General features: G+C 39.3%; 1 protein-coding gene across 1 annotated transcript in view; it reads left to right on the top strand.

The window, feature by feature from the left end:
* The first annotated feature begins 1,279 nt into the window (after positions 1-1,279).
* The window catches only part of akap12b (A kinase (PRKA) anchor protein 12b), a 42,218-nt gene continuing 24,735 nt past the window's right edge, over positions 1,280-18,762 (top strand). Inside the window, exon 1 of the mRNA XM_056259920.1 lies at positions 1,280-1,544. Within this exon, the coding sequence (XP_056115895.1) occupies positions 1,434-1,544 (111 nt within the window). The 5' untranslated portion in view covers positions 1,280-1,433. The remainder of the gene's footprint in view (positions 1,545-18,762) is intronic.

Raw genomic sequence — 18,762 nt, 5'->3', positions numbered from 1 at the left:
AGAGCCACCGTGCACAGGCGTGTGCAGGAAATGGGCTACAGGTGCCGCATTCCCCAGGTCAAGCCACTTTTGAATCAGAAACAGTGGCAGAAGCGCCTGACCTGGGCTACAGAGAAGCAGCACTGGACTGTTGCTCAGTTTTGCATGTCATTCGGAAATCAAGGTGCCAGAGTGTGGAGGAAGACTGGGGAGAAGGAAATGCCAAAATGCCTGAAGTCCAGTGTCAAGTACCCACAGTCAGTGATGGTCTGGGGTGCCATGTCAGCTGCTGGTGTTGGTGCACTGTGTTTTATCAAGGGCAGGGTCAATGCAGCTAGCTATCAGGAGATTTTGGAGCACTTCATACTTCCATCTGCTGAAAAGCTTTATGGAGATGATTTCATTTTTCAGCACGACCTGGCACCTGCTCACAGTGCCAAAAGCACTGGTAAATGGTTTACTGACCATGGTATTACTGTGCTCAATTGGCCTGCCAGCTCTCCTGACCTGAACCCCATAGAGAATCTGTGGGATATTGTGAAGAGAAAGTTGAGAGACGCAAGACCCAACACTCTGGATGAGCTTAAGGCCGCTATCGAAGCATCCTGGGCCTCCATAACACCTCAGCAGTGCCACAGGCTGATTGCCTCCATGCCACGCCGCATTGAAGCAGTCATTTCTGCAAAAGGATTCCCGACCAAGTATTGACTATTGAGTGCATAACTGAACATAATTATTTGAAGGTTGACTTTTTTTTTTGTATTAAAAACACTTCTTTTATTGGTCGGATGAAATATGCTAATTTTTTGAGACAGGAATTTTGTGTTTTCATGAGCTGTATGCCAAAATCATCAGTATTAAAACAATAAAAGACCTGAAATATTTCAGTTGGTGTGCAATGAATCTAAAATATATGAAAGTTTAATTTTTATCATTACATTTTGGAAAATAATGAACTTTATCACAATATGCTAGAAGGACCTGTATATAGCCTACCTGTATATTATAATTAATTAAACAGGAGAAAATTCTGATTCAGATAAATAGTTCTGTAATTTAACATTCAATAACATGATTAAATCTATTACAAACTATAACTAGACTGAAATGTAGGCTACTTAGCTCAGAATTGTATTTTGTCCTAAAATTTCAACTTTTGCCTCAGTCAGAGGCTGCCTCAGAGGTTGGTAGCCATATAGTACCTTTCTAAATGGTGTTACAGTCCCAGGTCTTACTCTGGTTTGATGCTGTAAGGCGTGTCTGGCTGCTCTCCATGTGATACTGATGGGAGGAGGGCTCCTAAAAGTGAACCTACAGACCCGTTTCAACACTTTCCAAAGCAGACAACCCTCGGGACGGACTGCAGGGCGCATTTACACGGGCTGTTGGATACCTACTTCCTTTTGAACGCTCATTATTTTCCTGAGAGTGGAGAAACAGCGACGTTATTCATCATGGGAGCGACACCATCCGTGCAGCGGGACGCGAAGAGCCCTGAAGATGCGCCAGAGGACATCAGCGCGGAGCTCAGCGACGCTCAGGATGGAGAAACCCTAGATGGCAAGGTAACATTACGCTTGAAAAGAAATATTATCGTTATGAGCTGACGTGTGTGCGGATAAAAGAGGGGTAAATCGCTGAACATGCTCACCTAAGTATCCCCATTCGGGACCCCTTGAGTCAGATGCGTGGCGCAGCTAGTTATTGAGCTTTGCTTTATGTAACGTTAAACACCTGATACCTCCTGACAGCTAGCTGGGACTGCGTTTGTGTGATTCGGCTTAGCCTTAGCAGGTATAACGTTAGGCCTATTTGGAAAAAAACGTTGAAAGCTGTTTTCTTGTGCATGTTCTTTAAGTTTTATTTTAAGTTTAATGGGTAGATTTGCAGTAATGCAGTATTGAGGTAACGTTATAGTCAGATTGACTCCACTGGTTAGCGTACAGCAGCGGTGCGATATTTTCCTTTCTTTTATTCTTTTTTGCTTTTTCTTTTTTTGTCCAGAGACAACAATATCAGATTTCGTCAGGAAAAAGAAAATTGAGATATAATTTCATTTCTATCTTGTTCCCAAAACCTCATGATGAAGGTGAATGTTCTCAATATTTTATGACATGGGTCTCTGAGTCATAGCGTGGCTCTTTGGTAGGTGGTTGAATAAGTTATTTGTTTGACATCATACTAGAATTATCATTCAAGCAATTCTGCCTTTGAATATATTATTCAAAAGCAGTAGTGCTGTCAATACCGAATAGTAACATGAGGCTGCCTGCAGGTCAATCGAAGTCATCCTGATATTTATCACCACCACACGACACAAGTGTGATAATAGCCTACTTTTATGCAGGAGTTCTATAAACAAGAAGTTAGAGTTTAAAAGAGAATATAGAGTAAAAAAATGGCTAGTAGTTTGTAGTGTATATTCATATTTGTAGGATTTTTTTCTAGGCTTTGTGAGTTGCTAAGCAACAAATAGAAATAGAACAGGTTGTAAGTGGAGCAACAGTAATTCCCTTTATTTCTTCAGGTATTCTGTGATGATCACTGTTTAAGGTCCACTCTGGGTTTTCCATTTCCTGCTCACTGATGAGAGAAACCCACCTCAGAGTGATTCTGGGGCAAGAAAAAACATTGCACTCTAACAACACACTCGCATTGCAATTCATATTTATTTAATGAATTGGTGGCCAATTCGTACAATCACATATGTTTTCATACAATCTGCTTATTGTGCATTGATGGTTAGGGTGGGGATGGTAGTTCATACAAAATCCCCACCTCGTAAAATAGTGTTTTCCCCCCAAGAGATCAGGTTGGCTCCAAGTAATCTGGGACTTTTTCACTCTTGCGTGATGCCTTACTTAATTTAGACGAGACACAAATTTGCACTATGCTGTTATTTCTTGTCATGTGCGAAATCACGGGATGCATAACTTACACCTTGGTGTTATATTACTTTCAAAGAGCTATGTATCAAAATGACATTGGCTAATGTAGCCAGGAGAATGCATGAAGAAATAAGAGGGGTTTACTAGGATTCAGAGGAGTGAAAATGAGCATCTTATACTATGATGTACCATTACATTCTTGCATTATTTAAAGAGATGCTCCAATGGGTATTAAAAGGGTTAGTTCACCCAAAAATAAATATTCTGTCATCATTTACTGACCCTCATGTCATTTCAAACCTGTTTGACTTTTTTTCTTCTGTAAAACATCAAGAAAGTTGAACAATTCAAGTTATTATTATTATTTTGATCACATACACAGAGATGATCAAAACCACAACTGACTGCACACTATATTTTTGTATAGTCTTTTGACAATTTTACCTAATGTTAAAGGGGTCATATAATGCCATTTTTGTACAAGCTAGTATGATTCTTTAGGGTCTAAATTAAAAGTTTGTAATATACTTTAATTAAAAATTCTCATTAGTATTGTAAGAAAACAATTATTTTACCTGGTAAAAAACAGCTCTGTTTTCAGCACGCCGTTTCAGTTTATATGACTTTAAATGATCATGAGCTTTGCTGACTCCGCCTCTCTGTTCTATGCGTACACCAGAGCCGGCTCTGGCGTACTCCGTTTGTAACACAATAACCATAACACGTTGTTCAGTATAAACGTGGGATTATGCATTATATTGAGAACGTCATACATAGAAAACATGCCGTAATGTACCCTGAGTGTAAACCTTAGACGCATTCATTGGGAAGCGTGCAGCTAGCGATTTACAAGGATTAATATAAATATTAATATAAAGTTTAATAAAACGTTACACTCACTTCAGTTCTTCTGGAGCAGCTGCAGGAACACGAATAGATGGTACCGATCCTTTCAGGAGCAGCTTCTTAGGAAAACCAGCTTTATACCTCCTCGTTTATAAAGCAGTCTGGTGTGTGAAATGATTTGCGACGTTGCTCGTGGGGAATATTCCCTTCGAAAACAAACTCAGCCACTGCGTCTTCGGCGGTTCGGATTTAGGAACATTAAAATGACTGCTGTGTTCGTTATTACACCCAAGAACAGAACACCACAATCGCTTAGACGCCATTCTGCTCATAGACAGCTCCAGCATATCAACAATGACCGCGCCGGTCCGCGCGGACTATGATTGACAGCTCGCTCACGAGCGATGGCGGGTCTGTGTTGAAACCCTTCTGTCAATCAACAATCGTGGGAGGGGCTTCCGACCATGTGACGTCACAGGCTCGAACGGCTCGATTTGAGGCAGGGGAAAACATATAAGGAGATTAAAACAAAACCACTGGATGGATTTTTATCATTATATGATGGCTGTGTACAGGCACTGCCAACACACATTTCAGTACAATCAACTTGTAAAAGTGCATGTACCATTATATGACCCCTTTAACACAATGAAAACCCATATTGTTTACATTTATTATTTAAAATTTGCTTTCAAAGAAATAGAATTGAAAATTGACCAAGCCATTCAAGGGATGATCCCACTGTATTAATTTTACACATTCAGAAATAGACACCATATTTGCTTGTCTATATGCTCTTTTACATCAACCATTAGATACAGCCTTCTGGAGCTGTTGTTTACAGGTTTAGGTTTGAGAAGACTTTTACTAACTTTTGTAGGTAACATATCTAAGTTGTTCCTTACAGACGAGATCAGCACATAACAGTGTTAAATATGAAACTTTGCACAAAAGATATGATTGTTTTAGGAGAGTAATGTACAGAAGAAATGTGATAGGACACATTTTGTTCCAGACAACCGTTACAATTTGATGTTTTTTCCCCTCTCAAACAAAGTACAAACAAGACAATGACCTTGCATGTTGTTTCCCCCCAGCATTTCATTCTTCTTCTTCTTCTTCTTCTTCAGCTGTTCAGTTTTATATAAAGTGCTTGATGATGGTCGCTGATATTGTCTCACCAGCTGAGCTTGAATAGAGTATGCACCTTTTTAAAGGCAATCATAGATAGGTTAACATAGTTGTTGAAACAAGACCTTAGATACAAAAAGACCTGTTAAACCCATCCAGTTCTGAATTTTGACTGAAACATGTCAAGACCCGTTTGAGGTATGGAATATGCAAAACTCGAGTGTTTGTTATTTATCAGATAAGGACCCTTGAACAGGTGTGGTCTGGTGTTTGTGTGTGTGCGCTTTAGCAATACAACTACATGCTGTGTATACAGCGTTTGTGTGAGGCGCCCTACTGGAGATGTGGTTGATAAACATCCTCTCTGGCGCACATAGGAATTTTAGTAATTCCTCTCTCGCTTTCGCACACTCTAGAAATGGGTCAAAACATGGATGGGGTTGAACACCTACTCAGACATCCCCTCACATTGCAACATTTCCTCCCCCTAAAATGCCTCTAAAACACTCACTTTGTTGAAAAACCAACAGGGGCTGAACCTCGGCTCTCGACCCTTTTCAGGCTAAGTCCCCGATTCTTTTAAAGACTCAATTGCAAACATAAACTCACAATAATGCCTGTGTTGGCCTTACAATGAGATACACACACAGGCCTTTTCCCAAACCAACAATGCACTGATTGACAAGTTCATAAACACCCTTTAGTTGTGATTATCTGGATTAGATTCACACTATTCAACACTCAGAAGTGGTTTAACTTGAATGTGTAAACTTATTTTAACATTATGAAGGATGGCATAAAACCCTTTACATGTCAGAGCGGTAATGAGAGAGGGGTGGTGTGGGAGCATTTGCAATCAGATAAGAGCCTCATAAAGGATGGGACCCGAGAAGAGGGGGGAGTGGAGAACGAAGAGAACAGAGGGCCCATTTAGGATGGACTGGAGGACAGGTCCCGGGGCAGAGGGGTGCTGTGTGTGCATCGGCCCGAAGAAAGAGAACTAGGGAGAGAGAGAGAGTGATTCAGGGAGGGGGGCGTGGGAGAAAGATGGCTGGTCTGAATGGGAACATATCATGTAGAATGAGTGAAAGAAAGGGCACTGGGAGGGAAAACAAAGATGGATAATTAGCTTGTGCTTTTCTGCTAGGGGTGATGAGAATGGTAAAGATAAGAAATGGAGAGGGGGATACAGTTTTCTTTTTGTGAAAGAAATGAGAAATAACATTCTTGGTTCAAAAGAAACTGAACAGATGCTGTATGAGATGTCATGCTGACTCTCTAGCTGTCACATTACAGGTAGTGTTGAGAAGTGAGATTCAGGTGAGGCCAGGTGGAAAAAAAAACGTACTGTTAGATAGACAGAGCAAATGTGAATGGATGTCCCAATTCTGCCTGATCTCCAGATCTCAACTCAATTGTGTCATCTTATTATGAAACTTATGAAACATAGCTTTAACAGTAAGGTCTAATGTAATAACATTAGGTATCATGAACAATATTTTTGTAATTTCTGTTAACTTTATTCATGCCATCACAGACAAGGCTTAGGTCTAGTCACTCACTACAATGCATGCTTGTCTTAACCGAAAGTAACTTGCACTGACATATCTTAAAATATGTCAGTGCCATTGATTGGTCCCAAGATGCACACCAGTAATGCTTTTTTTCTAGCTACTTAAATGTCCTAGTTTAACTAAGGCCTAATCCTGGCTTAATCTAAGCGCTGTCTGTGAAACCAGGCCCCAATGTATAATGAATAAACGTGAATTAACAATGAACAATATTTATAAAATACTATTAACCATAACCAAGATTAAAAAATGCTGTAAAAAAATGTTTTCAATGCAGTTCATGATACCTTATTCATTAACTAATGTTAACAGATTGAACCTTATTGTAAAGTGTTACCAAATAATGTTTTATATGAAGTCTGCACTTCAGCAGTTTTTGAATCTTCGTTCACATTGTTGATTAAAATCAATCTCCTTCTGTGTAACTGAGGACCCTGACTTGAGATCAGTGATTGTTCATAGAGGAACAGTGCTCAATGAGTCCTTTGGTCAGAGGATCTGATCCAGGATCAGCTGATGAGTGCAAATAGGAGCTGGAGTAAGATTATGTAATATAGGATGTGATGGAAGTGCACACAGACATCAGGGGATCAGTGGTTTAATGAGGGTTTGGCATCGGCGGCCTGTCAGGCTGTTTGCTCCTCGTCCCATTCATACTAATGCACCAGAGTGGGGACTTCCTGAGGTTTGACTAATTTGTTAAATGCCTCAATCAGTTGAAAAAGTTGTCTGTTTAGCTACATCATGTAATATAATATTAAATAATATAATATAATAGTCTAAATAAGTATAGGCCTAGAACCTGCTGATCATATTGATGTATTCATTTCTTTAATGCAATTGTCATATCACAGTTTTGAATTGCAGTAAGGAAGAAGTAGGCTGTATGAAAAGACCATTAGTCTTTTATTAGAGGAGAGAGGGAGGCACTTAAAGTAATTCACTCAGATGAAGGATGCAGATGGAGAGTGAGCTGTCATCAGCCAGAGAGAGGAAAGGTAGAAAAGAAGAAAAAACAGATGAGTGAAAGGTGGAATGAGGAAAATATATTTAGTTATGATGTCAGGTTTTGGAAAAATATTTCGTCCCTTCTTTATAGTGATAATCTGTCTATGAGGTGTTTAGTGAGTGTTTATTACGTTTTTGTTGGGTAATTACATTAGTCATTAAAGGGACCACCCTGTTTCAGAGCAGGACTTCCTGTCCAGAAAAGGAAATTAGAGGAGGCATGATGCTAATGAAGTAACTTCCTGTTTAAAGATCCAGTTATTCTCCTGATTATGTGTTGAACTTGTTTAGACCAGATATAGTCACATGGAGCTTGTCTATGTCTTGACAGAGGAACATGTCTATTCTCAAGTGTGCTTCTCAAGGGTGACATAATAAACAATCCACTTTTACTGAAGTCAAACTGAATCACTTTTATAAATATATAACATGCTAAAAAATTTAGCAAAAGATGTCATAACTATATATATATACATATATATATATATATTAGTACACATATTCCATGTAGTCTTTCAATTGATGCAAGTACAAAAAACAAGTGCAAACGCCAATTCTTATATAAAGAAGAAATGCTGTTAACATTTGTTTTAGATGGATATAGCAAGTCACACTGAAAGACATGCCAGCTTTGTATATACAATAATGACATTTATAATGTTACAAAATATTTATTTGTCTAATAAATACTGTTTTTACATTTTTTTACATTCATTAGAGAATCCTGACAAATTTGTAATTGTTAAAATATTTTTAATATTAAGCAGCGCAACTGTTCTTGAGCAGCAAGTCAGCAAATTAGCATAATTTCTGAAGGATCACTGAAGACTGGGGTAATGATGCCATCACAGGAATACATTTCATTTTAAAATATAGTAAAATAGAAAACCTTTATTTTAAATTGTAATCATATTTTACAAAATTGCTGTTTACACTGTATTTTTAATCAAACAAAATCAGCCTTAGTGAGCATAAGACACTTCTTTCTAAAACATTATACTCTTACTGACCACAAACTTTTTCAACTGTATTGTATATGCATTGATTTGTTTACTAATGTATACTTTCATTTGGAGGAGCTTTAATCCGCATTTGTGTTTAGAGATACAGGCAGTCCTCTCACTGATTCTGACCCTGCCAGTGCCATGTCACCCTCTCTTTGGCTCTCTCTTATGAGTAAGGACCTGTTTACATGGGTCAAAAATAGAAGGGTTCTATTTTCACCAGCCAACTCTCATTGTCCTCCTCCATCACATTCACTCTCTTTTTTTGTTTTCCACTCCCCTCCTCCCCTCTATCCCTCTTTAGAAGTAAAGTTGGCCTCATAAAATGTTAATAAGTGCCAGAGTTACATAAAAACACAGTCTTCCAGAATAGAAAAAAAAACAGAGGCCATTGAGGGCAAAGGTAGAACGAAGAGACAGTTTGAAATACACAAGACGTACCCTCTTTAATTAACAATATGGAGCAAAGAAATATTTCTTTCTCCTTTTTTGCCCTTAGTTTCACTTGTTTTCTCAAGTAAACAAGCAATTCCATCGTATTTCCTTATCTTCACTGTAGATGGGCTTGTGCTGATAAAAGTAAAGCACTCTCATTTTGGAGAAATGCTTTCATCAGGAGTCAGCATCAATAACGTTTCATTACTGCCCTGCCAGAAAAAGACAATCCCAGTCAACCGCTTACTTTTGTCTGCACTTCAAGCTCAAGAAACCTATTGTACTGCTGAACAACAACTAAAGGCTCCTAGATGGGTTTGCTTCACAGCGTAATACAAATGTAGTGGAGACTATTGACATTTGAATATAAACATCATCGGGAAGCTTCACTAGGATGGATTCTGGAAGGCTTTTGGATTTAAATGTGAATCCTCAAGCACAGGTGAATGCTTTTGAATATAGGCTACTTTGGCTGCTTTAAATGACTAACAATCATGGATTAAATTATTGGTATTCTCGTGCATTTTGTTTCCAGTTAAGTTATATTTATGAACAAAGGAAGATGCTGAGGGTGTTGCTAACAATAAAAAAAAAAGCAGTGTAATGATGTTCTTTTCTCTGAAAATTGAATTGGTCTGGCAGATTGTGGTGTCCAGCTGGTCCCAGATTGTCTGCATGCTAGTTTTATTGCTTAGTAATGCTGATGTCATAACTGTTGTTTCTCTGTAAATGGGCAGATGCAGGTCGAACTGTGCTTAACACAGTCATAGATCCACTAACCCATGCAGTGTTTTCTGTGATGCTTGTAGTAGCTATCAGCCTTAAAATCAAAGAGATTATGCAAATATAAACACTCCCACACAGAGTGGCAATGATGATGTCAACAAAATTAGGCAGAAGCCACAATCAGTGGACGGTACTGGATGTAATGTCATCACAGACAGGAACCACTCCCATTCAAATGAACCTCAAAACATGATCTGATATGTATTTGTTCTTGAAAAAAAAAGAGATGGCTGCTGAGCTTTAGCTGAGATTTTTGCAATAATTATTTCACTGCTCTTTTATTTCAGAAATGAATCAAAGATTTAATTGATCATGATTCTTTAGCAATTCTTTGTATAACAGTTTGTCTGAAGCTGCAAAACAATCTTAGCCATCAAAATGGAACCGCTCTTACAGAGACACTAAAGGGCAAATTCACTAAACCATTTAGTATGCTGTATTTCAGTGCAAACCCCTGCATCTTCTTCACTAACCACATTTGGCTGGCACGTTTAGCATTGCTTTTACCTCTTGTGGAAAGCATTTTCTAGCGATGATGACCACAGTAATGCATCAAATCAGGGAGAAGAGCATTATACCGTGTATATAAATCTAGGCGCATCCATGTAGCCGAGTACAAATTGTGTTCAGCACAGTTTTTGTTTTTGTGCTTATACCATATTTGCATAATAACTTTAGTGAATCTGGAGCAAAAACGCAGACAGCATATGCAAATAAACAATGGTATATGAGTACACATTTCAGTCTTTGTGAATCTCCCTTAAAGGGATAGTTCACCTAAAAATCTAAATTCTGTCATTAATTACTCGCCCTCATGTCGTTCCAAGCCCGTAAGACCTTCGTTCATCTTCGGAACACAAATTAAGATATTTTTGATGAAATCCGAGAGCTTTCCCCTTTACTACCTTTCTGGGCCGTGAAAGTGGTGATTACATTGCAGTCTATGGAGGGACAGAAAGCTCACGGATTTCATCAAAAATATCTTAATTTGTGTTCAGAAGATGAACGAAATTCTTATGGGTTTGGAACAACATGAGGGTGAGTAATTAATGACAGAATTTTCATTTTTGGTTGAACTATCCCTTTAAAATAGGATTTTCCTTGTTTATGAATGCATTGCATTTTAACGGTGTGGGTGACCTTTAGCTGTGCCCCTTCGGGAGATGTAGTTCAATGAGATCAATGAGATGTTGTAATTAAAGTGTGGATTCCACTTAACATAGAGTCATAAGGCTTTGGCAGATTCATCTTTCTACTCTCCTAACAGCTCTTCTGAGTTAAGAGTTAATGATGATATTTGTACCCAGCTGTTTGTGGTGTTTTCATCAACATCCCTTAACAACTGATTTCTAATCATTGATGAAAGGATGTGGACAATACAGGAAGCTTGATAGAAGATTGTGCTGGCTGTGATGGAGTAAAATCAATATTGAAAACAGGCCATATAGCATTCATTTAAGTCATGGCAAAGCATCACTAATGGATAATAATTATGACTCAGTGTTTGTGTGTAAATGGCTCAGACCACCATGGTGAAGTGGTTTGTTTAGACAGTGTACTATTTCTTCATGAGAAAGGATACTTTTTGTGTAGCTTTAGATTATTTATTTATATTGGTATGTAAAACTTTATTTACATAGAATTATTTAAAACAGAGTTTACAAAGTGCCTTGCAGAAGACACATAAGTAAACGTTCACATAAATACGTATGGAAGCAGACTCAAAAACAGAATAAGAATAAATAGAAATAGAAAATAAGAAATTAAAATGAAAGAGGAGAATGAGATTAATTGGGGAAAAGGCATTTAAAAGTCTATTTAAAAGTGATAATTGAGTCAGCTGCTTGAGTTTTGTAACTGTAGTTTCATAATGAAATCAGATGATCTGAGTGATCTAGCTAAAATATATTTAGTAATCATATTGCTAAGGTATAAAGGACACTATTAAGTGCTGGAGTTATGTACGTCCTCGGCATAGTAAAACAGTCTTTCTCTGTAGATCATTTCTGTGTCTTATTTAATTGGTCTGTGCCATCCATAAAAATTATGGTCTCCATACAGACAAAGCCCATTTCAAGGAAAGTTAGATCACTCTGCAGCCATATTTGCAATGCTCAAATAGTGTAAAAATTTTTTTTATCTGACTTTACCAGGTGTCAATTGGCTTTTTTATTTAGAAGGCGGACCACATTGCGCATTGCACTTTCTGCCATTCGTAGTAATATGAGTGCACTGTCTTGGTATAAAACATTATGACCACCTGCCTAATATGCTGTTGGTCCTTCATGTGCTGCCAAAACAGCGCCGACCCACCGAAGTTGACCTGTGGTATCTGGCACCAAGACGTTAGCAGCAGATCCTTCAAAGTCCTGTAGGGTGCGAGGCGGAGCCTCCGTGGATGTACATCCCACAATTGGATTTAAATCTGGGGAATTTGGAGGCCAGGGAAACACCTTGAACTCTTCATAATATTCCTCAAAAATCATTCCTGAACTATGTGTGCAGTGTGACTGGGTGCATTATCCTGCTGAAAGAGGCCAATTCCACCAGGGAACACCATTCACCTGAAGGAGTGTACCTGGTCTGCAACAATATTTAGGTAGGAGGCACGTGTCAAATTTACGTCCACATGAATGGTCGGACACAGGTTTTCACAGCAGATCACACTCCCTCCACCAGCTTGTCGTCGTCCCACAGTGCATCCTGGTGCCATCACTTCTCCAGGTAAACGGTGCACACATACACGGCCATCCACGTGATGTAAAAGAAAACGGGACTCATCAGACCAGGTGACCTTCTTCCACTGCTCCGAGGTCCAGTTCCGACATTCACCCTTTCGACGGTGGACAGGGCTCATCATAGGCACTCTGATTGGTCTGCGGCTACACAGCCCCATACGCAGCTGAGTGTGATGCACTGTGTGTTGTGACGCATTCCTCCCATAACCATCATTAAAATGTTGTGTGACTTGTGCCACAGTAGACTTTGTTTGCTCATTGCTTCATTGGCTTGTACATCGATGAGCCTTGGGGGCCCAACACCCTGTCGCCGGTTTGTGGTTTGTCCCACCTCTGATCACTGTTGGTAAATTCTGACCACTGCTGACCAGGAGCATCCCACAAGCCTTGGCGTTTCAGAGATACTCTGACCCAGTCGCTTAGCCATAACAGTTTGGCCCTTGTCAAAGTCGCTCATATCTTTTCTCATATCTTTATTTGCTTACCATCTAATCTTCCCAGACCTTAATATGTGGTCTTGTTAGGAGATGATTAACGATATTCGCTTCACCTGTGACTGGCTTATACTGATGAAACGAGATGTTATTTCAAATGGGAATATAAACAGGTGAAACAATAAAAGGCTTCAGAATCGAGCCTGGAGGGACACCCAAAAGACATCACATTACATGATGTTTCATTAAACAAAGTTCGGGAGGAGCACGTTCAAATAATCAATCTAATTAACTTGTCATCAACAATCATCATGTCTATCCCATCAGCATGAGAGGAAGCATATATAATGCACTCAGTCGACTCACCTACACTCCTCTACAGTTTTTCAGCAAGCCTTCACCACCCTGACACCTTACACTTGGCTTGTTCCTTCCACAGCCAGCAATACAGGGGGAGTACTCTGGGTTTGGGCCGAATACCGAGTCCAGAGCCCTCTCCTCGGACAGCACGCCAAATATGTATACCATTTATTCTATCTGACTTATTTGTAAGTGTGAACTCGTGAAATTGTATTGTAAGTATGGCACCGTTTACATGGTATTGTAAGTATGGCATCGTTTACATGTCTCCAGTTTGATACTGTCCCCATATTGTTTGTAACATTGGCCCTCATTTACAAAACGAACGTACAACAGAAAATTGGGTGTATGGTCATTTCCACGCAAAACTTGGCATTTATCAATATAGACGTGAGGGGTGGCTACGATCAAATCTCATGTCAGGTCTCAGCTCGTGAACGGAAGTTTTTGAGTTAGCGTAAACTTGCTTGCAGCATAGGAAATCTGTTGGAGAATTGTAATGAAAGCATTTTGTTTAGAAAAAAAATTCAATTAAGTATAAAAGGAATAAAACAAAATATATTTCCCTTAAATAATGAAATGATTAACAAAAGAAAAAAACTGTGTGACAAGTAGAAAAGGCTACGCTCGTTTTTGTGACACTCTAACGCATTGTATTTGTTTTCTTTATATCTTTATTACATCCAACTTCACGAGCGCACACACAACATATCAGTTCTAGCGTTGCTAACTTGATATTTCAGCCATTCATCATCAAACTAAAATGCAGTCAACCAAACATAAAAGTTACAATGTTCAATTTAAATGGTCCGCTGTAAAATCAGCATGGCCAGCGCCCAACCAAGCACATTTTGGATATTGGAACACGAGTGAAGTACAAGGCCTTGTTTACATAATAAATATAATTTAGCAACCAAATGTTAGATTGCGAATATGGAAACATTTGGATTTGTGTCGAATGAGAGATTTTATTGCTATTTTCATTCTTGTTCTGTTCTGAATACCGTTAAATTGAATGGATTTGTTGTGGATTGAGGGGAACTAAAATAGCCTAGGCTACAGTGTTTATAATGTTTGTAAATGTTTCGTTTTATTTACCCATATTTAATATACAAATACATTAATTTAATTGTTTATTCATTTAATTGCAATTTCGAGTTTTTTTGGGGGGGAGTGAGATCAATTTCTCCTTCATGAGATTACTTCCTCTTCTTGGCCGGGTTACGTTAAAATCTATGGGCAAGGCTTTCTAAACCGTGAATTTTTAGGGGCGTAATATTCAAATGACGATTGTTTTGAGCTGCCACATTTATCTAGCCTCGTGAGACCATCCTGATCTCGCGAGCTTTCAAGGTTTCACTCGCAGATCAGTCTGGATACTTTCCGTTAAAGAAAATTTGGGAGCAGTTCACCAAACGAACGTCCAATCAGCGTTGGCTTTGAGGCGGGTTGAGGTGTGACGCAACGAGAAGCGCGTCAGTTCAGTCTAAAGAACATGTCGGCTTCAGCGGATGAAACTAGCATCAGCGTGGCTATCGAGCAAGTTTAATCGGAATTACAGAGTATTTCTTCACTGAAAGAAGAGCAAAACACTGCTCTGGAGGCTTTTCTCAGAGGAAAAGATACGCTCTGTTAGTACGTCATATGCTTCGTTGATCTGATTGGTTGATTTGGCCCGTCTATCACCAACATAGGCCAATCAGCTAACCAGTATTTTCGTCCCTTACCAAAACTACTTCAACGGAAGGTTTCCAGATGGATATGCGGAGCAAATCCATCTGGCGGAGTCAGGTTAACATTTATCAATGTGCAATCATTCGTACGATGGGATTGGCAGCATACGAATGTTTCATAAATCATTGTAAGATGATTTCTGTGCTCGTTTCTATGTTAAATTGGTAAATGAGGCCCATTGGGTTTGCAGGACAACTAAACAAAGGAGGAAGGAAGCGAGGGGAGGAGTTAAGGGCATCCTGTATCAGGCGCATGCGCTGTTTCCCCTTCAATGCAGTGCAGAGTCTCATCCACAGTGCTGTACCAAAAATAACTAGATGATGTCCTCTCTCTCTCTCTCTCTCTCTCTCTCTCTCTCTCTCTCTCTCTCTCTCTCTCTCTCTCAGAGGACAGAATAACTCTTCTTCATCCTTGAAAGACAAATCGTGACTCATGCCTCTTAACAAACTGCTGTGTTCCCTATTTCTGGTAATGGTTCAAGTTTCTGTATATGAGCGTTGGGAGGTGGACGTTAGAATGCACATATTAAATTTGTAGCATCCAGGGAGAGTTGTAAAATCGCAGCACAATCATGTATTGATTAAAAGGTCATATATCGCTCTGGCTGGCAGCCATGCCAGGACATTTGGAAAGGTTATCTTCAGATCTATACCGAGAGTTACAGTATATAGAAAATCCTAGAAGGCCCTGTAGTAAACACTGATTGCATTTTCTGGTTTTATTAGAGATAGAGATGATGTCTGCTGTTAAATTTGGTTTGTCTCCTCCTGACTGTATAATGGTTCATATACATATGAACATACTATATAAAAAGATTCATATACAAAGTTTTTGAAAAGTTTTTCTTTCTTTCTGTGCAACACAAAAGATGATATTTTGAAAAACGTTGCTAACATAAACAATTTTGGTGACTGTTAACTTTTACTTTATGGACAAACAAAACACGGAGACATTTCTTAAAGCTGCAGTCCGTAGCTTTTCCTCTTTGTCGCCATCTCTCTGTTCGAAATCTGTAACTGCAGTGATTCGCGGAATTATCATCTTTGCGTGGGTTGTAAATCGGCATGAAACAGCGCGGATGAACACAGTGCTTTGAGGCGAGTGCTGCTGTCAGTCACCGCGCTGTGTGGATACTGTCATACAGAATCACAGATTCACTTTTTGAAAGTTTGACCAACATAAGAATTTTCATAAGAAAATGTCTTCTGAACAAGTAAGTAACATCCATTTTTGTTCTGACCAACTAAGGGGGAAAAAGCATTCGACATGATAAGCTTCGTTAGATTTAATCAACGCGATTTACAGCAACCGTGCAAATTATAGCCTACTTTGTTCTCAAATTGTTCATGTTAACAACATCACATCAGCATTGCGTGACTAATGTTAAATTTAATGTGTTTTATGGTTACCTGTGTAGTTCAGAATTCATATTCTCCATAATAGCAAAACGAGAAAGGCACAACAAAGGAAACTCCATAACTGTGTGAATTAAGAAAACGTACTGTTACACGATTGAACTATTGAAATGTCTTAACTTACTTGTTCAGCAGAAAAAAGCCGTCTCTTCTTCCGTTTTGAACCCCTTCAAAACACGGAGTTCACGCACTTTTCAAAAGCCCCGCCGATGTTTAAATCCTTGTGTTCGCATGAGACGGTTTCTTTCTCTTTCTCTAGCCACCTTAAATCCGAAGTACGAAGTCTTTTGGGTTTTATAACTGCTGAATCTCCAGTTGACACTGATGATTGTTGTTTGGATCTTTCTGGATGCCATAAGTTTAATCATGTAAAGTGCTGCGAGAAAAGCCTATACACATCTAAACATCTCATCACGCGCAGTATAGCCGAAGGAGCCGAAACTCCTTCTTTATGTGTACGGGTGTGACGTCATGACGCAAAGACATGCTCGAATTTCCTGCGGAAACCCACCAGTACCACTGGAATTAAAATCATTATTACAAGCTAACCGTTTTGAATCTAGCTATGGCAAGCAGATAGTTTTGACCACTGGCATAATACGTTTTTTTTTAATATAATTATTTTGGATTATTTTTAACTTAAAAAAGTTGCGGACTGCAGCTTTAAAATATCTTGTATATTCCACAGAAGAAAGTCAAAGTGATGACATTTTTTATTTTTGGGTGAACTATCCCTTTGGGATTCTTTGAAAGTGTTTGTGAATGTGCATGTCTCCACCAAAGCTGGTCACATGCTTCTACCACAGTAACATTGTTAGGGCATAAAATAAAATCAAGCATGTGAGAATCACTTTGAGCTCGACCCCTTTGTCTGAAACAATTCTGCATCTTTGGTTGGATAACAAGATCATGTGGCTGTTGGTGGCAGTGGGTGAACTAATTTTCATGGAGTTGTATCTAATCTTCTAAGGTCTTACAAGCGAAAATGGTAAATGCACTTTCTGTCTCTTCAACAACAGACGGGAAATGTAATTTGAAAGTGTAAGTAGTCACAGTTCACGAAAGTGTATCAAAGACCCTGCATCACTGACAAGTAGTTGGTCAATTGGTTAGGCCAGATGCGTGCTGACAGTTTTTGTAAGACCCTATAAATATGGTCTAGTGACGGCCATTTAGTGCAGAATTTTTCTTTCACTCAACAAGAACTTTCACTTTTTTTGCAGTCATAAACTGATCCAGTTTCACTATCCCCACCAGATCCTCATGTTAAACTCTGACTGTTGTTTAAAGTAACAGGAAAGTCACATCTGAACATTTCCTTTCTTCTTATGATCTGAATCACAGGAGGACCCTTGGGATAGAGTGAGAGGCGGAGGTTTATTGTTTCAGTCCGACAGTGAGGGGGGGGGGGGGGGGGGGGGTGATCTGGGACGGTCCAGCCGATCTGCCAGAGACACAGGGAGGTCCTGTCCTATCACATTGATGTTTGCTCATAAGGGTGGCCTTAGTGACAGCTGTTAGGGGAGTGGAAGGAACAGAGGACTCCCAGTATCGGCGGGAGACAAATAGTGGATCAGGAAAATGCACAGTGGGGTGGCTCGCAGCTTGGAAGGCTCTCCGCACGGACATTTATGTGTACAAGTTCCTGGAATTCGTAACAAAATCGCTCCTTTTTTGTATATACCTCTCAGTCTGTGCCAAAAAACAAATTGCTCTTTCATCAAACAAGAAGTTAAGAATTCACTGCATATGTTTCCATGAAACAAACAATCTGAAGCCAACACGAAGGACGTTTTAGCAAAGCAAGCACTTAATCTCTTTACAGCCTTGCAGATATGTGATTTATCAAGTCAGGGCGAAGAAATGCAAAGCTGTCACTATGCTATTTGTAAATGTGAAGCTCAAATCCCTTAAGTTTGCCAAAGTCTAATAAGTTTAGGCAACAAGATGATGTGTTTGTCTGCCTTTTGAAGCCACAGATCTTCCCCTTCAGTGAGTGAAAAAATGGGCGGTTTGGACTGACACTCTGGTTTTGATTCAGACTTTGAGAATGCTGATGATTTGTGGACCTCAAAGACTGATCTTGAGCAGTGTTACTGATTCAAATTGACTCTGTACATTTGATATGATAGGCATGTAAGGGCGCAGTATATTTTGGTGGCCTTATTGTCAGGATCAAGTTGTAATCGCTAGCCTGTTCAAACACTGGGGCAGTTTACCACAGTAATACTACACTGGTGTAGATTGTTTGTGAAGTAAATGACTTAACTGAGATAGACTGAGGTTTGCTGTGTGTTGCCAGAGACTGATCGTTTCACATCTGTGTTTGTGTCGAAGGAGATGATGCATGCAGTTTGTGGTCTCTGAGGCTCCAATACTGAGTATGTGTTATCCAAATTCGGATGTGTATCTGTGTGCTTAACCCCCTACACA

The sequence above is a fragment of the Rhinichthys klamathensis genome, unplaced genomic scaffold (assembly GCF_029890125.1).
Source record: "Rhinichthys klamathensis goyatoka isolate OS25496 unplaced genomic scaffold, OSU_Roscu_1.1 h1tg000170l_1, whole genome shotgun sequence".
Lineage (NCBI taxonomy): Eukaryota > Metazoa > Chordata > Actinopteri > Cypriniformes > Leuciscidae > Rhinichthys > Rhinichthys klamathensis.
This window is presented reverse-complemented; position numbering and strand designations above follow the sequence as displayed.